Genomic DNA, 23,973 nt, shown 5'->3' with positions numbered 1-23,973 from the left:
CCAGGAGTAACTGCTACAAACAAGCCACCTTAGGCTCGGATACTCACAAAGTGCTCAAATGTAGCAGTATGAAGCATAAATTGGAAGAAGTCTGTCATAGATTCAAAAAGCTTCCGAGTAAAATTACAACACTGAAAGTCACACCACAACATACTTTGCAGAGTTACAGGTTATCTAAGAAGGTTTTTCCTTTCAACCATTAGTAGTTTCCCCATGATTTCCAGGCACTCCATCTCAGCCACCCGCTGGAAAAGCCTATGCTGATGTCTTATTTCAGGAGTGGTTCACCACCAGCCAGACCCTGGTGGATACCTTTCCAAATTGATAGCAGTTCTTTGAAGCTGAGCAGTCAGGTGGTCCCAAATGTACCTTGGGATTAGGGAAAAAAGCCTGAGGGCAGCTGAGGTACTTGATCATCCGAAGACTGAATTTTCTAAAGAAAATAAATCCCCTGTGTGCTCTTGCTCTGTAATATTTTATACCCATTTACTAAATGAAATTTAAACTATCCTCTCGAACAGGAATCTTCTGTCAAGACTTTCATTCATAGGGGATTGTGATAAATGTTAATGTAGAGTAGGATCAATTTGTATGTCGTACAAAGCTCTCAAAATCAATGTGAGTATTACGCATCTTTTATTACTTCTTGACGTTTCTGATGGTTATGTAACCTTTTATTTTTCTTCCCTGAGTCTTACCTATCATTCATGGAAGACTACCTGTTTATTAGCCTGCAATAAACACAATCTGAATGGTGAGATCAATACAATTTTGGAACACAGATGACATTTCTGATCCAGATCTATTAACAGCCAAGGCAAACTTCTCTGGAAGTCAATGCTGAATTCAAGTACCAACAGCAGATGTCCATAGACTGTAACACAAAATCACTTAGTAAATGACACTCAAATTGTTCTCATGATATTTACAGTATAGTCCAGGAAGTAAACTTGAAACTTTTAGTTCTTTGCTTCCAAAATGGAAAGCAACCTTATTTTCTGGAGAGATTTTCTGGCAGCTCAAGAGAGGCAAGGTGCTGTGGCCCCAGGTCCCTAGGTCCAGCCGGTGTAGAGGCTGAGCATGCATCTCCAGCAGACACACACACAACCTTATGTGTGCAATATGGTATGTGGTGATCCAGAAAGACAGAAACAGCACGGACATGACCACAAGTGGCAACTGTTGGCCCTCATTCTATTTCACTCTCTAGGTGAGCAGGATGAAGGTCCAACAGTGGGAAAAACATACATCTGAAGTCAGGACAGACAGCAGTGATCAGGCACAGGGCATGGCCAAATATACGGACCAGCCACCTGTTTACACATCCTGACTGGGCAGAGCAAGTGAGACAGCTCTCGGCCCCTGGGAACTGCTGAACTACACAGCTTCTGGCAACTTCAAGCAGTACTTCGAACGTTCTCATTTGTGCTAATTAGCCACGAGCAGCAGGTTTTGGTTTTTAAACATTAAAAGCTTGGTAAAACAGAGTGATCTGTGAGGTAAACATTATATCGGCTGCAGACTGAGCAAAAGTTACATATTAACTGAATGCCTAACTATTTTCCATCTTTTATTTCAACATTACTAATATATCAAAGCTTTCTATGGTACTTATGAGAAATTATCATAGATATAATCTGAGTATTTTAATACATTCTTGCTGAATCTTGTGAAGAGAAAAGAAATTAATGGCACATTTTCAAAGATATATCAGTAAGTATGAGGCTACAGTTTGATTATACACTAAATACAGTTTCTGAACTGTAAAAGCTGGTTGAAAAGCACAGCAACCAGGTGACTCAGATTGCTGACCTTGTATAAAACAACTACGTGGTTCAAAATGGTTGAGAAATTTTTGTCTGTGTAAGTTTCTGCCTGGAGAGTTCATGATGGATTATGTAAGGTTTGATTAGATCAGGTGTTTTGCTTCATGACCCTTTAACCTTTTCTCCAGTTCCTTCATTTTCTTCACCTCCGACATGACTATACCAGGATGTCCTCAGCTCCCTTTCATTGCAAACTTAGTGCCTATGATTTCACTGAGTCTTTTGACAGTCACCACTAGCCTTACATCAGGGATTTTGTCCCATTGTTTTAGTATTGGGCAAGAGCCCTGTCAGGTTATTTCCGAACATCCCAGAACATCTCTCTTAATATATCGTGTTATTCAAAAGGTGTACTAACAACTGCATCATGCTACTCTATTTTGAGAAATGAATATGGACGTGTTAGTTCATATCTACCTACAACAGCACAAGTATGAGCCTATGAAGAAAAACTGAACGTTATGGCATACAAAATATTGTCTAGAGTTTCAGCTACAAGTCACTGTCACTATAGGTTCCCAAATATTTAAAACATTCCATAAAGAAATATATATACAACATTACAGTATTATGGGCATCCCATAATTGCAAATCTCTCTCAAAATACATACAGATTAAAGTTCAATTATTTTTCGATACTATACCTCACCTGTAAATCGAAGCATTCATTTCAATATTCAGTTTATTTAATCTCTACCATATCCAGGACTTTCTGTACCAAAGGGAGGAGGCTTAACTGGGAAACACTTGTGCCCTTTCTACTACCGACTTTGCAAACAGGTACAGTATAAGTACAATATTTATTCACCCTTACTATGTCTTTCACATAAAAAGGCAAAATTGTTCTCTAGTATGTGTCATTGATGAGTTTTGAACAAAGCCATTACAAAGACAGATGAAAAGTAGTAAAACAAACAAACAAACAAAAAAAAACACACAACAAATTACTCAGCAAAAATGACAATTCCAAAAGTCCAGGATTTCATTAGCAGATTCTAGCAAATACAGGTACCTTCACCAATTACTAGCAAAAAAAAAAAATATAAATCATGGACAGAAATTAGAAAAAGGAATGATTCTTTTGATCATTTGTTTTAACATGCACAAAATAAAACTGCATTGTCCTGTGAGGCTTAGATTCTAAAGGTCCCACGTAGCTAGTAGTAAATGTGATTTCTAAATTACTGATTATTTTTAATGCAAAGCAGTTATTCTAGATCTCATCATAATGGCAAAATATGAATTAACTAATGGACTGCTCAGCAGACAGCAATTATGACTCCATTTCTTTCCATTTATGCAAACAATTTCATGTTTCCTTTCAAAGAGGCTGTATTTTCTTAAACTGAGAGAAAGAACCTGCAAATTGCAGAGAAAAAAAATCACGTAAAATGTGAATAAAAACTGAATGCTATTTTAAATCAGGTTTATTAAAAAAAAAAAAAAACTGGGGGAAAAGGAACATTTTGGCATGTTAGAAAATAAAAAAGAATGATTCAGTGGTGAAATGAAAACATCGGTTAAGTAGGGGAGAAGAGAGAAACAGCAAAAAAATCAAGGCAGATGAGAAGCTATAAAGTATAACAAGTTGTTAAATGAATCTAAAACACCAAGGAAAAAAATATGGTTAGTGGCTAGTAAAGTCCCTCAACATAAGAGGGACAACACAAACTTGAATACCACAGGCCCATGAGTAGATATAAACACTGAACTAAAAAGAATATTGAAAAAAAAAAAAAAAAGAGTATATATTTATATTCTATTTCCTAATATAAATAAGAGGCTATTTATGAAATTCTCTCTAACTCATTACCTACTAAAGAAGAGGTTTAGCAATGTCTACTTGGAATAAGATTCATGAAACACTAGGCTGGAACAGCTTGTACCTGTGATCTCTGGACATGGATAAGATGCCTAACTCTTTGATGTTAATCTTTAATTGATTTTAAAGCACTGACAAAAAATACAGAAGAATGGAAGTAGCTAACATTAGGGATTGCTGTGCATGTCAACTGCAGCAATAATAAATTTATTCATTATCATGATATTCACGTTTGCTGCGATTATCCAAAATGGAAGAATAAAAGCTGCCTGTTTATTCTTTAACACAAGAAAAAACATACTGTCCCATCTGGAAATATATGCAATCAGTATGGTATGAATTAGGTATGATACAAACAGATCATTTTAAAACAGGAAAACACATCGAGAACAGTGGAATGGGCATTACTTTTAAAAAAACAACTATGGTATAGGAATCTTCAGAAAGCAAACTAAAACTGTCCAAGATTAATGTTATGAAGAAGGAACAGACACTAAAATTAACACCTAAAAATAAAATTAACACCTGTTATAGCAGCCTGGGATTATAGATTAACTTGCATGTTTTCTATTGAAAATCTTACAAATTCTGTCTGCAACACACATACATATGTATATATATATATATACACACACACGTAAGATATTTATAACTCAGCTATAACTCTTGCATTTCTTAGACCAGTATATACACAAATAAAACACTGAATTATACTCACCCCAGGATACGGTTCATTCCATGCCTAGCAGCATAATGTAGTGGAGTATTGTGCTGGTAAGTTTCTCCATAAGAAGTATTTGGGTCAAGAGTTTCTTTTAGTTGAGGATTGCTCTCATATATTTGGCAGGCCAGGTTTTCATCTCCATTTATAAGAGCTTTGCGGAATTTGGTAGTTGTATTTCCCATGTTGCTATTCTAGCTATCAATGGCACTTTTTCCTTTCCCCTTCATCCACTCGCGAGGTTCTGTAACATGCTTCACAGCCTAAAAAGACAAACAGTATTTCAGTTATTCCGTAAAGCACTCTTTGCTAGATGAATTCACCTGGAACTACAGCACTGTAAGCATGCATGTGAAGATTACTTAGGGCCTGTAAATTCTGTTCATTAATTGATGAAGTCCTTATAGACACACACAAATTTCCAATTCTTCTTGGACTATTTCCCTATTAAATATTTTAACTACATAGACTCTTTAAACATACAGAAAATAAAAAGATGGTCAATATCTATCTGTATTAGCAGACAAGGATGAACTTCCGTGAAAGAGAAGTGAATTAAAGATTAGAAGAGATTCCAAATCATAGCATAAACACAGTCAAATCCTTAAACAAGGAGGTAAAATTCTTCCAAAGTATGCACGAAATCAGACCTGAGTTAACTGTTACTTACAGAATATCAAGTAAAAATGTGCTTGAAGTACCTATGCACATGTTGATGGGTGTAAGCAGCAGGTTTTTGTGCCAGCAAGACCAATACACAAAGCACAGGATTTATTATCATAAAATCATTATGGCCCCATCTTAACAGTACTGCTAAGCAGATTCTTAAAAATGTTAATCCTGTTTGAAAAATGACACAGACCAACAGCGGATGGATCCATACAATGCCAGGCATTATAATGGCACTATCTAATTGCACCTTACAAGAACTTGAAGGAACTGCCAGCTGCCCTACTCCCCTGCCTCTCACCTTTACCTGAGGTAGGGGACCAGCAGATGGAGTTATAGGAAGCCTGGGCAAACAGAGCATCCCAGCACAGCTCAGCTCATGAGATGGGACAGCAGAGGCTTATCGGGCCATGCAGTCTGAAAGAGCACATTGCATTTTGTGTCAGAGGGACAGAGAGGGGACTCAGCACCAGGCTGCAGCTGGTAGCACAGTGAACCTTCCAGGAGGTCTCTTTTGTGCAAGAGTCACCCCGTGCACACTGCTCCATGCCAGATCCTTCCCTCCACAACACGCTCTCTGGGATCCAAATATGCCAGCCACAGCAGGTTAGGAAACTGAATTTGATTGTGTTTGGTACCTACCATCAGGCAGGGCAGGAGCCCCTGTGTGCCCGGTACCTTATGTTCTGGTGGTTGGGACCATCTCAAACTTCCCTATTTGCTCTCCAGCAAAGTCACCAGGCCCAGACCACCTTGTAGACAAAACAGAGGAATGCAAGGGGTCTACTGTTGCAGAAAATCTAAGCAAATCAGGATGTATATATAATCCATGTGAAAAGGATTTGGGGAAACTCTGGGGAACAGCTACAATGCACTTTTGTTTCCCCAGAGCAGTCCTTTCACGAGCTGCTTCAGCTATTGTGAACTTACAAGTCACATTAATTGCAAGAGTAACAACAAGCAGGACTGAGCAAGCTTGGACACCTTTACTTTGCATCCAAGTCTCCTACAGCTTTGCTCAGGCCCCATGCTGTATAGGATGTTGCTGGCTGGAGCCTTGTGCTGTCCCCTCTCTGCAGTTCCTCTGACAGGTCATTTGGTGAAGAGGAGGGAAAACTTTTCATCCTGACATCACCAGTGCACGTCCCTTGGTCTGGGCCACTCTAGAAGGAGTGCAGTGCCCTTGGCGGCCTCCACTTTCATCCCCTTTTCCTTCAAAACTGTGGTGAAGCAATCCTTTTTTTGGAGTTGTGTCCTACTGCTTGATGCCACTGTGGGATAAGAGATCTGCTAAATGAGCTAATTCAGCATGCTGAGCATGGTGACCCCGTCCTCCCCTGCCATCAGAGTCAAGCAACTGCATTAAGCACCTGCACGCTTCTCATAATAACATAGAAGTAGATGATCTGAAAGGAGATGCACACCCTGTTATAAACACAAACCACAGCCAAGATTCTTCAATCACACTGGATTCTGCAGCATTTTGTGTCTTTCTGTGGTCCCTGTATTTTACAATATAAGCATATCCCGATGCTATGTTCATAGTGTTCAAGAAGGCTCCTGCATGGTCACATTACCACATCACGGCTTTCAGTTCTTTACATTAATGTGCTTCCAGACATACAAATAGCTGCATTACTGTAAATATTCCATAGTTTTAGGCTTTAATGAAATAGTGTACAAAACCATGAAAACATCTTTGCCCTTTTCAATAAACCAGCAGTTCATTATTTCTCTCCACATAAACCAAAATAAATAATGTCTAATACCTTCACCAGCTGGGATCTCAAAAACAACTTGTAAGAATAACTTTCAGTCAAGCAGTCAAGTTTGTTAATAAGAAAAGTTTACGCTATTGTATTACCCATTAGTCCCCTATCCACCACCAATAGTTCTTGAGGCCATAAACAAAATTAGACAAGAACAAATGCCTGAAAGATATCGCATTACTCAAATCTTCATGAAAATCAGTAATGCAGATCCCACTAGTGCCCTCAATGAGCAAAAAAGCACAAAAACTTCTCCCATCGTCTGAAATTAGAAGATAAGAGCATCAATTGCTGCACACTTATTTCGGGCAATTAGCACATGGCTAGCTTGCGTCAGCTACAGCACACGCTGCCTCCTGCCCCACGCATTGAACAAACCTGGCGCTGGATGAGAGGGGGTGCTAGGAGTCTAAGGAGGTCAGATGGTGCCCTCAGGGAACCTGAGAAGATGGGGCAGGGTGATTCTGCTGAGAAGCTGAAGCACAATTTAGGTTGGATATTAGGAAGAACTTCTTTACTGAAAGGGTTGTGAGGCATTGGAATGGGCTGCCCAGGGAAGTGGTGGAGTCACCGTCCCTGGAGGTCTTTAAAAGACGTTTAGATGTAGAGCTTAGGGATATGGTTTAGTGGAGGACTTGTTAGTGTTAGGTCAGAGGTTGGACTAGGTGATCTTGGAGGCCTCTTCCAACCTAGATGATTCTGTGATTCTGTGCTATTTAGGCAGAGGTCTGTGAATGCATGGGAGAACCCATGTCTGTGGAGGGTAGCTCTAGAGAAATTAAGAGCTCAAGTTAGTGCAGTGCAGAACTTGTAAATTTCATTAGTTCCACTGCAAGCTGAATGACCTATTTATTTTTTGATGGAGTGTGGATATATTAGATGGCAGCACAGTGTTCAGGAATGAATAATAAAAGATGGAAGCGCACTGCCCAAAATAATATATACATTACCATAACATCTGGGAGTTTTAGGAACATGCAGCATGTACTGCAAAACAGTGACATCTGCTTCCCTAAAAAAAACCCTACAGCCTATGTGCACAATAAAGGGCTATATGTGATACAGACATGATACAGCAAGGTGAATTAAGAAAAACAGCAAAATTCTGCTCTACATAACACTCTCCAATTTTTAGATTCTCGTTTCTCAGAGTCAAAGGAAAGGGAGAATTTTAAGAAGGATTATAAAAGAGCAACAATGTGGCTTCGAACAGACAAGCGCAACCTCTCCTATAACCAAGACTCAGCATAGAGGTATTGAAAATTTAGCAAATGGCTAATTGAACTATAATCATCATGTTATCAAAAGAAAATGAAAGACGATAGAATGGGGATAGCCCAGGAAAGCACTTCAGGTGAAGGCAAACAGCTTACATTTGATGTGATAGCAAGAAACCAATCTCTGGAAGACAGCAAGGAGAGAAGTGACGGGGTCAAAACTAATCTAGGAAACAATTCCCTATTTCAAATACAGGATACTATAAACTGTGCTAATGCCTTTCACCGTCATACAGCATCCATAAGGAGATTCATCTTTCTCACTCTTAGCCTTTTATGCCTCAATAATTTGGTGGGTCACGCTGCAGTTTTCTTTTCTGGATTAGGCACTGACCGTGCCAGCAGAAATGCAGAAAGACGGGTGAAGCTGCCTCTGCACATTGCTCTAACAGTGGGCTCCCAGCACCTTGGGAAGTCCAGAAGAAACCAAGACCCGACAGCTGCTGCCTCCCTCAAGCTGCTGTGGCTGCTGAGTGCCCTGCTGTAAAACATTCGAGCTCCGCAGGTTGTGTTGTCTGACAGGTCTACCAGAGACCAAAGAAGCCTCTACTTCAGCTGAAGGAGAAAAAGGACAAAATGTGAGCTGTTGCAACAAACTTCTGGATCTGACATGGCTGAGAGGGGCCCAGGCTGTCTTCTTTGTATTTTTTTTCTCCCATTCCATTAAGGGCTTCCATCCATTAGGTGCTCTCGGAGGACAGTGAGCTAACAAGGCCAGTGCTGGAACCAGGCAGTGATTCATCAGAGAGAGGAGACTTGGTTTGCTCTTTCAACCCCTCACTTCATGCATCTGAAGGTGATGGGCATATTATATGCACATTTCCTCCTGAAAGAGAAAGAGAAGGGGGGCCTGGGACATCCAGCCAGGTCACCGCCTCAGGGACGTGGAGGCTCCCCCAGGCTGAATATTGGGGTGGCTGACGCTGTCTCAGGAGCTCCCAGGCTACTGATGCTGGAGCCTGCTGTCAGTGTCACTGTTCTTGCTTTGGTGTTTACATAAACATTTAGGATATTTTCTTAATGTGATATGTTACAAAAACATTGCAGAATAACAAAAAGGACAACAGGGAAATGGCAGTCTTCAAATATTGTACCTGAATAAAATGGGACTCGAAGAGAATTTTACAGGCCAAAGACGAGATATTTGTTTGGTAAGCAGACCTATTTGATAAATTTTCAAGTTCTGTGTTTGCAAAAGGGCTGTATCATAGCCATTATTGTAACCACATAATATTTATTACAACAACAAATATCATTACAACCTTTTATACCGAAAAACACAGGAAAAACAGTTAGCTAACACAGCATTTAGTATCCCCCTACTATTTCAGAATTTCAAACATCAACAATCAGACTCATTCATACTTAGTGACTGTCTTTACTACTCTACCATTCCCCAATAAAAGTTCCAGGTTAACCATAAATCCAAAATACTGTTTGCACAAAACGCCTTAAAGTCAAAGGAAAGATTCTCATAAACTCCGTCAGGAGCATCACACGTCTCTGCTTTGGCAATAAGCAGTAAAACTTCTATGGACTTATTAGCAACATCGCTAAAAGCAGCACTTTGATATCACAGCTCTATAAATATTTAACAAAGAGATGGATACTCCCACAGGAGCCTGAAGACCGAGTATAAGATGAAAAAAGAGTGAATGCCGAAAGACTTGGGTAGATCAAGGTACAAATGAGATCTTGAGAGCAGTAGCACCAGCTGCCCAATTGCTATTGATTTTTTCATGGGTATCATCATAGACGTGAGTTTGAAGAAGGATGACTGTAATGGCTTAAAAGGATTTTAGAAATAGTCCTCCCTTGAAGTGGTGCCACGGTGCTTGCTAGAAATTTGTAACAAATGGTGAAATACCGTACAAGAGGGACCAGACAACTATTTTTGAAGCCTCCTATTTCTAACACTCATTTTGGAATCATGTATTCAGCACATGAGTCTTTCATGAGATGACATACCTCCCTGAATTTACATTTGAATTGCTTTAATACTGAAGCAAAATTTCTCGCTGAATGTAGCACCAGCATGTGATCGTACAGCAGCCGTTTCCTATCTTGGGAGATAGGAAAAGGAAAGGCAGATATACTGCACTACACAATACTGCTCAGTAAATCTAAAGAAAACATATTTCTTGCACAAAAAAAATCTTTTATCCATATGATGATCGAAGATCATCAACAGAACCAAACATTGTTTGCAACTATTATTTTTCAGAGTAACACTTTAATTCTAAAAAGTTTGAATACAATTTGCTGGTTGAAAAAAGAATATTTCTTACTCAAAAAAAGTATCTTTTCGTGTAAACTACAGGAAAATTATTGTGGAATGAACAGTAAGTCAAGCTGAAAGAAGAAAAACATTACATAGGCTCTAACAACTATATCTTAATACTATCAAAATGAAGTTTTGATATTGATATATAATGAGTTTTTTATACCTTTGCAAAGACAACTGATAACAAATTGCCTACACAAAAAGGAGAAAGAAAAAAGATATCAAAACAACCTTTTTTCCAAAAGAGCCCTGCTTTTGTTGAAAATATAAAATATTTTACTGCTTCTAAATGCATCTTCTGTTCTAAGCACAGTTAGCTCAAAAGGTAATTATTTTATTTGCTTTGGATACTGCAGTTAAACAGTTCATTTTTATAAGGTGAGTTTTTAAAATATTTACTGCAGACTCTGTCCTGCATTACAAATCATAATTAACTGCAGAAGGGAATCATGCACAGCTTCATGTTTTAGGAAAAAAAGCCTACTAACCTGGTACATTTAGGAGTGTTACACCATGACGAATTATAATCTTCACTACTGGGATGGATGAACACAAATGAAGCAAGTCAAAAGTTATGTTCAAGAATTCTCAGAATACTAAGTCCTCTCAAACAAGAAAAAGCCCTGTTGATTTCTATTCCTTCCTGGTCCTCTCCTCTGTCCATGAAGTAAAGAGCACAATGGTACCAAAAAATTGCTCACTTTATCAAGAGGACAGAATTAAAAACAGAGCATGCAAACATGGATACTTACTTTAGTATAGCTGGCAGGTATGTCTATAATTAAGATATAGTAGAAAATATTAGATTAAGGCTAATTTTACTAGTTTCCAGTAAATATGTAAGATTTACCGAACTTGAGTTACTGGGCAAAAATTTCCCTTGCTGGACATCTGCAACTGAGGAATATTTCTGCACAGCTAAGTAACAAGTGTGCTAGCAAAGCTTGAGAATCAAGTTATGGAAAAGGAGTAGTTTTTTAATTCTTTTTAAACTAATACAACTTCTTTTTTTTTTTTTTTTTAATTGCTTTTGTTTGTTTTGTCGTCGTTTTTTTTTAAACTGAAATAAGATATATTCTAAGGTTTGTTATTCTAAGACCTGAAGTCATCACCATGAAATAATGAAAGCATCTCATCCACTTAAAGCTTTCTGAATGGAGCTTGACATTGTCAAATTCAATGTTACATTTTACATGTCCAAGTATAGACCAAAAAATGAAACTAAAATACCAATGTAGAGAATTATCTACAAACATAGCATTGGTTAGCCTTAGTAGAAAAATAACCAATATACATTCTTTTTGTTTCAAACACTAAGATTGACAAGTGGCATTAATGTTGAGAATTTACTTGAATAAAATACAGCACGGGGTTGTGAAGGAATTATTTCCTCATTATATGTTTGTAGGATAGAGTCTAGCAACTCATGTTACAATCTTCTCCTGCTGGCTAACGTGCCCACAGCGAGGCAGCTTAAAGCTATTGCTAAACTGCGTAATTTGAGACTTTGGCTAACTGACTCAGGCACAAAGACTTTGATCCAGGTGGAAAATTTCCTTTCTGACACACTTCTTTTGCCTGCCTCCAACTCCTGTTTGCAGAGAAAACAGACTTTTAAGCAGGGCTCTTGTTTCCTCTGCCTTGATACACTGACAGTGATGCAACAGGGACAGATGCAGCAGACTAGGAGCAGTTATCAGTTTATGGAAACGAAGCTACATTTTGTAGCTAAAGCAATTGTTAAATGAATTTTGATGGTGGTGTACAGTACTTGCTTTCTTCATCACCTACATGAAATCTGGTAAATCCACTGTGGGTAGGTACGTACACATGTGGAAGCACATGCAAGATACTGTACAGCCAAATGAAATGTACACTGTAATAGTCAGATGAAGACAGCATCCCTGTAGATAATAAGAAATAAATAAAACCAACAATCTAGTGGCACAGCTTAAAAGGTGCAGCTGTTCCTATACAACCTCTTTCTTTCTTTTTTTTTTCTTTTGAGGAAGCAGCAATTCAGTGTAATGGAACAAAAGACTTACCATTCCCTAACTGTGCACTCAAGTATGCAATAGTCTGACGTGTAATTGCAGATTATTTCATAATCATTTAAGGGCACCGTGTCTTTAGAAAATTATTTTAAAAAATAACAATAAAATCTGCAAAGTTCTCTGAAGTCCAGATAAAATTTTGGAGTTGTTCCTAGTGAAACATTCGTCGAGGCCTTAATAATCTGATTTAATTTGCTGTAGCTTAGCTACTGATACAAGAGATATGCCTTCCTTTATGGCCTTTTCAGGCTTCAGTCATAAAATACAGCAGAACTCTTTTCAGGCTGGCTTTTCACTCCTCAGATTAAACAGACTAACCAAGCCTTAAATAATATAAAATATCTGTATATCAAATAATACTGACACTACTGCTTTAAGACCTGTGTCTGCGTCAGAAGGCAAAGAAGCACAGCAAGAAAGGCTTGGCTTTTTTTTTTAAGAGTAAGACAAGCTGCACGCAGACGTGCTCGATAGCTGTGGCATTGTAATCTTGAGCACACTTTGTTTTGGTATAAAAAACTCACTACAGACTGCTCAACCTACTAAAATATCTGAAAACACACCTGCCACAGCTAATAAAATACTGTTAGCTGAATAAATGTCTACAGAGTGACTTCTCTGCCACAGGTCAGTGCAGGTAACACCACTTTTGCATCAAGCGCTGGACCCAAGCACCAGACGCCGAAGTGAACAAATATCACCCAGCCTCCTGTGTAAAGAAGCAGGGGCAGCCGGTGACTCAGCCAACAGTCAGCATCGGTGATAAACTGAAGAATAAGAACCGGAGACTGGCAGCTTCCTTTAGCAGGGCCATTTCTTTCACGTTGGCAGCACAAGAAACCCGTCCCGGTAATGCTTTGCTGCTGCATTTCTCCTTGCTCACACACACCGTGGCCACTGTGACCGCTGGGATTTGCAAAAAGGACTCAAATACATTTTATTTAACTGTAAGGTAAGCAATGACCCAGCTCGAATCAGTTAGAGATGAATGTCTGTCACCTCCAAGGACAAAAAGTACAGGGTAAAATGACCGCTGAGAGTGACAAGTAAAGGCTTACAGAGGAATGGACACGGCGGCATTATCAGCAGCAAAAAGCCCAAAGTAATGTGTGGGTTCCTATCAGACCGACCTGCTTAGAAAAACTGAGGATAAAGAAAACCAGTTCTGGGCAATTGTGCCAGGGAAAGGAGCAGGAATGAAGACAGCAACACAAAATTGGCTATAGAAGAACCTACAGGGAACTTGATTAACCAGCCTAAATGGGGTGCAATGGGCCTTGACCCTGCCTTGACGGAGTTCAGGATGTATTTTTCAAGTATGCTTGCTCAGCTTAACACAATTTAAAAGCCTTGTTAAGATTCAGCTGAACAGGTTTGAAATTGCACTGTAACCTAAAGAGAACCCTCTGGAGAGCCTTTGTTATAAACTGGCCAGCTAAAAGCTTTAATGTTAACAGTTTTCAGTGGCATTAAACTGATACAATTGAAATTAAAACTTTTTGGTCTAAAACGTCCAGGCATACCTACAGAAAGCAAAAATAATGAGCCTGGCAACGCAGGGCTGCTCAGGATCAGATTCATCCACAGTAAAATCTGAAAAAATCCTCATACATTGAAGAACCTTAACCTGTTCCCGAAGCACAAGCCTCTCAATTCGATGAAGCTTTCTTATAGTTAAGAGCATCAGCTGGAAGGGCTGTGCTGCAGCTGTATCTCATAAAAAGGCCAAAGGCCTGGGTGGTGGATCTCAAAAGGTAAGAATAGTTAATACGGGAGGTAAGTCAACTGCAGCCAGGCTGTACATAGTTGGCACCGTTCCACGACTTTCTAAAAACACACAGTTGCATTTTGTAGGAATAACAAATATCTGAAGTCAGCGCATTTCAACACAAAAATTACTGTTTTTATGAACAGCAATAAATCACTTTAATAAAGTGAAAAGTTAAAAAGGTGATCAAACAAGTAAAACTAGATTTTCAATGTAGAGACTCCCAAAATATCATCCTGTATTTTAATTTGTTCGTGTAAAGCAATAATCACAGAATCCTACTGCTGACTCTGGACTCGTAACTTAGATCCAGCGTTTGGTCTGTAGGCTGCTGCTAATCTGCAGCTACCAAATTTGGAATAACCTAACCAACCCTCACCTTAATTTGTCTATTCTCATTACCCCAATAACTGAAAGCACTGAAAAGAGTATTACGCGGCATTTCAAGGAATGTGCAAGGTATGAAAAGTTCCCTGTTGTCACATAAGCAACATGGCAGAGTGACAGAGCACATCTCTACTTGGTGCGCTGCAATTATTCCATAAACATTTACGGGATGAAACTTTTTAAAACACACCCCGCATTAAAGAATTATCTCTTCCTGTGCTATTCAAGTGGGCGGTGAGGAAAGCATATTGAGCTGTTGGAGGAAGATGACAAACAACATTCACAAAATTACTGGACCAGAAACAAACGTGCACACACTTTTATTGTTTCCTGGAAGCATTCTTACATGCTGGCTTTGTTCTCTGTAAAGCTAAAAGACAATGTGACCTCGCTGATCTCCCAAAGATAGCGTGATTTTTTTCAGATGAATGAACAAATCAATTTCCTTTTAACAAAGAGGTAATTTAACTGGTCAGCACTCCTTCAAAGCAACACATTCATTTAAGGTCTAAACACAGAGTCCGGGAGATCATTGTGTGTCTAAAATGAGACAGACTCCCACAGCAAAACACAGTTTCTATACAATATTTCAGAAGTGTTTTATGACATTTCTGAGACACAACTGTAGGAACTATTTAACTATTTGGAGTCCAAGAAGCACACATCCTGCTTGCCAAGGTTGCGAGTTCCCAGGATCTCACAAGAGCATCCCTGCCACCAACTCATCACTCAGGTAACCACAGAGACAAAAACCATCACTTACACCTTACGCATACCCCCAAATTAGCGGACTTGCAACTGCTGCAGTTCTGATAAAATATTTAATGTACCCAAGGGCAAAATTCTGACTCTGGCAAGGAAATGGCAAAAGACATATTGGATCTAATCTAACATTAATTTACACTATTCTGTGATTAAACACGTATTTTTAACATTTGAGAGAAAACCTATGCTGAAATATTGGGTTGTTTACTCCACTGCATACAAACTGTTTAAACATTTATATAAAGGCTATGGATAACAAATGTAATTATGGCACGTCACTTATAATTTATATTTATGAAGATTATTCTTGACTCAAGTATAATTGCAATGAAACACAACGCTGTTGCACGACAAAGATTTTTGGTTTCAAGATTAATATCGAATCAAAGAAAACAGAGAGAAAGAAAGAGAATAAAGTTATTTTCAAAAAAGGAGCACCTTGAGTTTGAATCAGTTCTGCTGTTAACAAAATCAACATACCTAGTGACTGGCATAGCCATGGATGCAATTCTAATGACTGCTGTTCTTAGAACGTTATTGTGACTTCACTGTGTAAGGCAAGGAGTGGAGGAAAGAGAAATACAAATTGCCAGAATCCCTCATTGTGCAAAATCTGACCCATTTGTCATCAAAACCGCATGAAATGGATTGGAGCTATAGAGACTTTAATGCTACAAAGGTTTTCAAGAACCAGTCTAAAAAATGTGTTTTGTTTTAGCCAAGTCATAAAATCTGTACGACTTTATTTGAAAAGATCTGCAGCTATGTACTTGGAGCTTCCAAATGAAGCAACCGTACAGACAGCGGGATGATAAAATAGCTTTGGTGGTTAGGGGAACTTTGTGACTGCTTCCCAGAGTCATGCCGAAGCTAGGCAGAGAGGACGGGAACAGAGGCTCTGCCATTTCTCCTGTGCTCTCGCTGGCACCCAGAGAAGGGGGTGGAAAAAGAGGCAGGAGTAACAAGCCTGGCTGGATTGCCAGGAGGAAGAAAAATGCAGGAAATGACAGAAAATAGTCTGCAGAGTTGGAGGGTGGAAAGAAAAACAGAAAGGAGAAAGGACGCTAGGACTTCTTTATCATCCATGGACCACTGTAACAGATGCTAAGTGAGGCAAAACAAATAGGTGTTCATTTAAACTGATGGGCAGAGGGGCACACAAGAGGAGGTGAATTATGGTTATTCTGTACAAACACTCCTTATTCTGGCATTTTTTTTTTTATTTCTAAGAAATGACTGAGACCACTTAAGTCTCTTAAAATGATTTTTGCTTTGTTGAAACTTTCTCAAGCAGTATGTGCCTACGCGACTTGCCAATACAGCACTCCAGCCAGGACAGTGAGGTTTCCTTCGGGAACTAAAAGAGAGCACGGAAGGAACTCAAGCTGACAGTAATCCTGCTGTACCCCTACTCAGTATTGTCATGAGGGTTTTTGCTTATTTATCCTCTATAATTCAGCCAGAGCATGATTCTCAGTCGTCGTTTTGAACACAAGAAGTCAAAATAGCGTTGTTTAATTGTGAACATGCACTCCTATATCTCTAAGTATCTGCTGTGTAAGTGTGCACAGTAACTGCACACACTTTACATCTTTTGTAAGCCATCCAAACTCAAACAGCGCACCCTCCTACCATGTAGCTATATCCAGTTTTTCTGAAGCATGCTGTTGTTTTTATGCCTCTGAAATGATTTAGAGCCACAGAAACTGCAGGACACTGTCTAAACAACTGAACAGAGCTGCCTCTTTCCAGAGTTTATGACATTTGTGTTGTCCAGAACACTGAAGCACCATCACTTATTCACAGACTTCAAGTTTCTTCCAGTGAATTATTTTTCATAATTTCATTGCCAGAATATACATCCCAAACCCAGTGACGCAGAGAAGTGAGCTTTGCCCTTCGAATTAGCAAACTAGTTGCTCAAACTACTCTCCTGCAAGCATAAACAAACCATTAATATTACTACTTCTCCTGACAGCTAAGCTTAAGAAAAATGCATGTTACACTGTGCTTTAAAATTAGTATTTATTTTAAATATCTGAGCCATAAGAACAAAAAAAAAAAAAAAAAAACAACAACAACAACATAACAGGCATTCTGTGACAGAAATAGAAAAAGTGAAATTAAAATTATGTTCTTTTTGTAGACAAGATTGCTGATTGTTGGACATCGAGTTTTCTTTGCCTTCTTTCCTGGCACACAATTTAGCTCACATGCACAGAGAACCTTAGTGAATGCAGACCCCACTTTTTACTTAGCATTTTTTTAAAAGTCCTGATAAATTTGTCCTACAAAACTGTTACAGTCTTTCTTAAACTTTCACATAGAACCTGTTTTTTCATTCTAAACCACAACATTCAAGTTACCAGATCCTTACATCTTGTTCCTACTGGAACATTTCACAACTGCATCCACTGTTTCAGTTTCTTATTGCTCCTGGAAACAAAAACCTCTCTGTTTGTGCAGAAACGTGTCATAACAATAAAAGAGCATCTGTGCACCAATAAATCCAACTGCATTAATACTGATTAATGCTAACTGGTTTGCAGTGGGTTTTCATCTTAAATTATTGCAATAGAAAGTAGATGCTGTAGAAAGCCAGGCAAGGTTTTGTTTTATTGGTTTAGCACACAGACTACATCATACCATGCTTCACCAAGCAGCCTATATAATCAAATTGCTCTTCCTTCAGCCAAAGTCTTTTAAAAAATCTCTTCCTCCCCAGTGCAGTAATTTAACAGCAACGTCCATGAGTTTGGATTAAAGGACGTCAAGGCATCTCTTTGGACATCATCCTACAGTTGCTGTAAAAGCCAAGAGAAGGCAGAAGGCAGGCATGAAGGCTGCTCAAATGTACCCGGGGCAGCGTGAAGATACAATCTCGACCAAATGCAATGATCTGAAAAAGTATTAAATCAATTGAATGTTTGACCAAGGTAAAAGGCTACACAGCACAGCAACAGATAAGATGTACAGCAACAATTTATGGATGAAAACTACTGCCCTAATTCATGAAAGAATCCAAGATTTTTCACAGAAGAAAGAATCAGCTCTTAGGTACTGATAAATGAAGGATCCTTGGGTACAGAAAGGGCTCCTGTCACTGTGCTTGCCAAGATCAAGATTTACGTACCGAGAAAGGATCAGGATGGTGTTGATCTTCCAGCAGAATCCCACATATCTTCTCCAGGAGAGATTCTCTGTATCTAACACCAGAATGAGTTAAAAAGATGCTGCGGACCTGCAGGAATTGTGTTCCTCAGCTTTAGGTACCTTCTTGTGAATACTAAATTGAAACCATTTTCCTAGATCAGCATCTCAGAAGTTGATACAACTTAGTGTTTTCCTGACAGCACTCAATCCTACATGTCACAGAAAGAGTTGTAAAAACCTTAATTAGCTTTTTTTTTTTGTTAGCAGAACAATCTGCTAAGAGATGTCTTTAGTCCAACAGTTAAGTGATTGACCATGTCCTGAAATGAGGATTCTTCATCATACAGATTTATTCATGAATGTTCTTATTGTCTGCATCACAATGTCCGATGCTGCAGAAATTCTAATAGATTCTTGTGGGAGTGGTTTGGGAGCGTCTGAGTGGGCTCAACGCATACAAATCCATGGGTCCCGATGGGATGCATCCGCTTGTGCTAAGGGAGCTGGCAGATGTGATCGCCGAACCGCTCTCTATCATCTTTGATAGAGATAGGTTTGATAAGTTGATTTGATAGGTTGGTCGTGCTCGACCAACCTCGTTGCCTTCTATGATGACATCACCAGCTGGGTAGATGGGGGGAGAGAGGTGGATGTCATCTACCTTGACTTTAGCAAGGCTTTCGATACTGTCTCCCATGACATCCTACTAGCAAAGCTGAGAAAGCGTGGGATAGATGAGTAGATGGCAAGGTGGGTTGAGAATTGGTCGACTGTCCAAGCTCAGAGGGTGGTGATCAGAGGAGCAGAGTCTGGCTGGAGGCCTGTGACTAGCGGTGTTCCCCAGGGGTCGGTGCTGGGCCTGGTCTTGTTCAACATCTTCATCGACGACCTTGATGAGGGAATAGTGTCTGCCCTCAGCAAGTACGCCAATGACACAAAGCTGGGAGGAATGGCTGACACGCCAGAAGGCTGTGCTGCCATTCAACGAGACCTGGACCGGCTGGAGAGATGGGCAAGAAGAAACCAAATGAGGTTTAATAAGAGCAAACGTAGAGTCCTGCACCTGGGAAGGAACAACCACATGTATCAGTACAGGCTGGGGGACGACCTGCTGGAGAGGAGCTCTGAGGAGAAGGACCTGGGGGTCCTGGTGGACGACAGGTTGACCATGAGCCAGCACTGTGCCCTTGTGGCCAAGAGGGCTAATGGGATCCTGGTGTGCATTAAAAGGAGCGTGGCCAGGAGGTCAAGGGAGGTGATCCTCCCCCTCTACTCTGTCCTGGTCAGGCCTCACCTGGAGTACTGTGTCCAGTTCTGGGCTCCCCGGTACAAGAAAGACAGGGATCTCCTGGAAAAAGCCCAGCGGAGGGCCACAAAGATGATACGGGGACTGGAGCATCTTCCCTATGAAGAAAGGCTGAAAAACCAGGGTCTGTTCAGCCTGGAGAAGAGAAGACTGAGAGGGGATCTCCTCAGTGTATATAAATATCTGAGGGGTGGGGGACAGAAGGATGTAGCCAACCTCTTCTCAGTGGTTTGTGGGGATAGGACAAGGGGTAATGGCTGCAAGTTAAAGCACAGGAAGTTCTGCACTGACATGTGAAAGAACTTCTTCACGGTGAGGGTGACAGAGCATTGGAACAGGCTGCCTAGGGAGGTTGTGGAGTCTCCTTCTCTGGAGACATTCAAGGCCTGTCTGGATGCCTATCTGGGCAGCCTTCTCTGAGGAGCCTGCTTTGGCAGGGGGGTTGGACCCGATGATCTTTTGAGGTCCCTTCCAACTCCTACAGTTCTGTGATTCTGTGATTCTTGGAGCCAATGTGTTCTTGAGATAATGAGCTCAATTGATATTCAATGTGGAAACCTGATTACCGGATTTTTACAGCCAACTGAGAAATTAAAAACTTTAATGAGCTTTTTGTAGCTACATTACTAAATTAAAAAAAAAAAAGATTTACAAAATTATTAGACAAGCCATAAATATTTGAACTTATTATAACAGAAATTAAAAATTTCTGTAGGTCTGACAAGGACTGGTAAGAGTCCTTTGCAGTTTTGGAACTTATTTCACACTGCTTAAAAAAATAATCCTCAAAAATAAAGGCAAACTTTGCTAAGGAATAAATATCCAGAATTCTAAATAGAAGAAAAACTAGTTTATTCCTACCTTAAAATAATACTATTTCAAAACATTAGCTTAAAGCAAGCTGAAGCCGATTTTATTTATGAATACTATTAATAACAACTAGACTAATCCTTCAGTTCCAACAATCTCATTTATTTTCTACTGCTTATATGTCAACATTTTGTTGACCAATGTTTTATTGCATGGCTTTCATGAAACAGTATTATGTTTGGATTGCAGCAAAATTTCTGTTGATTTGCCATATGAATATTCTTCAAAAACATGAAACCAAACAGAAGATGCATGGCATTAGTTAAGAGTTTTCCATTACCAACATATGCATTTTTCTTTCCAAATATTATAAGCCTAGTTGTAATAATGGCTGTACTGGATCAGATACTTCTCATTGAATATCTTGTCCCAGAAAGTTGCCAGCAGAATATACCACTGAAAAGTATAAAAATTGAGCAAGAATGAACTGACATTTTTTTTCTGCAATACTCTCCCAGTCTTCTGCAATTTAGCACTTGATGAATGCATAAGCCAGATGTGCTACGTCTATATTAATAAGCTGCAGTGCATTTTTCTTCCATTAATTTGTTGAAAAACTCCCTGAAACCATGTAAATTTTTACCAGTTACAGCATCATGAAATTTCACAGCTTAACCATTCATTGTGAAGAAACATCTTTCTGTTTTTAACCTGACACTTGTTAAATTTCATTTTCACTGTCTACAAGAACTGAGAGGTAGACAGCAAAAAAATCTTCCCCTACTTACTCTTTCCACTTGTGATTTTAGAGCTTGCTATTATATTGTGTGCTACAAGTGATCAACCTGTCATATCAACCTTTTTAGAGGTTACTCTTACAGATTGATTAATCCTAATTCTTATGGAATGGATTCCGTGCAACCTTTATGTTCCTTTCTGCTGTTTCTGATCTTTTCTCAATGCAACGAAAGCTTTTTTGAGTTAGGAGACCAGAATCTGTATACAACATGCAAAATGCATGGACTTACACGGTGGTGGCATTATCTGTACTCTTTCAGCATGTGATTTCCTTGTTGGGCTGGTACTAAGCACTGAGCTGATTTTCTTCAGAGATACTTATTACAATTTCAAGATCTTGTTCTTTGGGGGTAATCTTTAAGATAATCAGTTTGTATATAAATTTAGATTTTTTTTCCAACCATGTGAATCTTCCACATTTGCCTATACTGAATTACTGAAATTCATGTGCTAAATATTTACTACTCTGACCAATGAGATTATTTTACAGTTGTCATGGTTTGTAGCATTGTCTAGAGAATGCTGTATCACCAGTTCCCATCTTTCCCAGATCACTCATCCATACATTAAACAGCATAGGTCCTACCACTGATCTATTTGGGACTCTATCAATAACCTTCAGCCACTGTGAAGACTGCCTATTTATTCCTACCTTTTAACCAGCTACTTCTCCATGGAAAGGACCCTCCTTCTTTCACAGAACCACAGAATGGTTTGGGTTGGGAGGGACCTTAAAGATCACCCAGTTCCACCCCCCTCCCACCAGACACCTCCCACCAGACCAGGTTGCTCAAACCCCCATCCAGCCTGGCCTTGAACACTTCCCCACAGCTGTTTGAATTCTTTAAGTCTTTCAAGCAAGGAACTGTGTCAAATGTCTGTTGGAAATCCAACTGGAGAATAACAACCACATTTTCTCTGTTAACTTCTTCAAAGGACTTTGCTAAGTTTGTGGGACCTGACTTTCCTTCATGATGATTGCTGACTGTTCCTCAGGATGTCATACTTGTCCATGTGTCTGCTAATTTGGTCAACTACCGCATCATTTCTACTAACACCCCAGGTAGAGACGTCAGGCTTACACATCTGCTGCTCCGTGCCTGCCTTGGAATCTTTTAAAATTGCCATCACATTAACTAACCTCCAGTAATCCAGCACTGAGGTAGCTTTCAGGGGAGAGTTTAAATGTGACAAAATGTAGTTTTTTGCACAATTCTAATTACCATCAAGTGTACCAAAGAAAACCATATTCCTACTGAGAAAAATAACCCAAAGCAGAGTCTACACAGCTTTTCCACAAGATCTCAGACAGATTGACAGTTCTGCGATCAGACCTACAAAATTAGACCCTGGCTCTTATCATCACATAAGTACATCGCACTTTGGCAAATGACATGTTATGAAGAGAGAGTGTCTATGCCAATCTCCTTTTACCTTGCTTGATTCAGCCAGAACACAGGAAATCTGTAAAGCCTATCTCTAAGGCCTATTTCTTAAGATGAAGGAGTGGCAGTCTGTCTTTTAACAATGCTGAATTTCTTTAGACTTCCCTCCCCACCTGCTCATGAAAGGCTTATCTCACTGAGAGATGCTGAATTATCAAGGAAATATTGTAGCCAGACGTAGGACAAACAATGCAAACTGCTAAGAGAGGAAATTTAGCCGACTGTGTTTATTGTAAAGCAGGTGCATGAAGAAGGATATCAGGCTTCACAAGATGTCCCAGGAGTCCTCAGAGAGGAAGCTACCTACTGGGGAACAACCAGGAATTCAGAAATGTCCCCCACCAGCAGAGGAAGCTGATAGATACAAGGCGGTACAGTATTGCTGAGGACAATCTTACTCTGTGAAGGTGGTATAAGCCACCTCAACGCCCTTCTACATACACCATACCTTCTACATACAGTAACCACAGAGCACTGAGCAACAGATTTCAGATAGTCTCACTGGGGTACCAGATGAAAGAGGAAAGCACGAGCTGCTTAGGGTGTTTTTTCTCCTCCTCTCATGTTTATGGTATCACATGCTCAGGCCTTGCTTCTCCTTACTACTCTACTCCACAGCAACAACAAATACAAGGAAACTTGCCAAAACACTGCCCTTCTCCCCAGAACTTCCCAGTTCCCATGCTCTCCTGTAGTCTGTAAACCTTGGCACTCTCCTTACCACTCTTCTCCACATCTGATTTGCTGGCGAAGAACAAGGAGGTGCCTCCTCATCGGGCCAAAGCAAATCTGAAATATTTTACTGGAGGCTTCCCAATACATAGGAGAAAATTCCTCACTGCAGAAGGAGGTTTAAGCATTCAACAGTAATTATACAGGCTAATATGCCAGCCAGGAAATACTTTACTTTTTATCCTTTAAACCAGAACACTACAACCTAAAAAGGGAATCATTATAAAAAGATTTAGATTGTAATGTGACAGTTATGCTGAATCTCTGTATAAGTAGATCACCTGAGGTAACAGATGTAAGCCTGTTTGGGATCAGATTGCTAACGGTCATACAGTACTCAGTACTGCCTTTTTTTTGTCCCCAGCACTAGCCTTTGGCTTGCTATCC

General features: G+C 39.7%; 1 protein-coding gene across 3 annotated transcripts in view; it reads right to left on the bottom strand.

Moving 5' to 3' along the window:
* The window catches only part of ANKIB1 (ankyrin repeat and IBR domain containing 1), a 97,750-nt gene that overhangs the window by 61,472 nt on the left and 12,305 nt on the right, over positions 1–23,973 (bottom strand). For all 3 annotated transcript variants that reach the window (XM_082753883.1, XM_082753882.1, XM_082753884.1), the window contains exon 2: positions 4,367–4,632. In XM_082753883.1, the coding sequence (XP_082610009.1) occupies positions 4,367–4,554 (188 nt within the window). In that variant the 5' untranslated portion in view covers positions 4,555–4,632. The remainder of the gene's footprint in view (positions 1–4,366; positions 4,633–23,973) is intronic.

The sequence above is a fragment of the Aythya marila genome (genome assembly GCF_965140915.1).
Source record: "Aythya marila genome assembly, chromosome: 2".
NCBI lineage: Eukaryota > Metazoa > Chordata > Aves > Anseriformes > Anatidae > Aythya > Aythya marila.
Note: the sequence above shows the minus strand (reverse complement) of the source record. Positions and strands in the feature narration are given on the sequence as shown.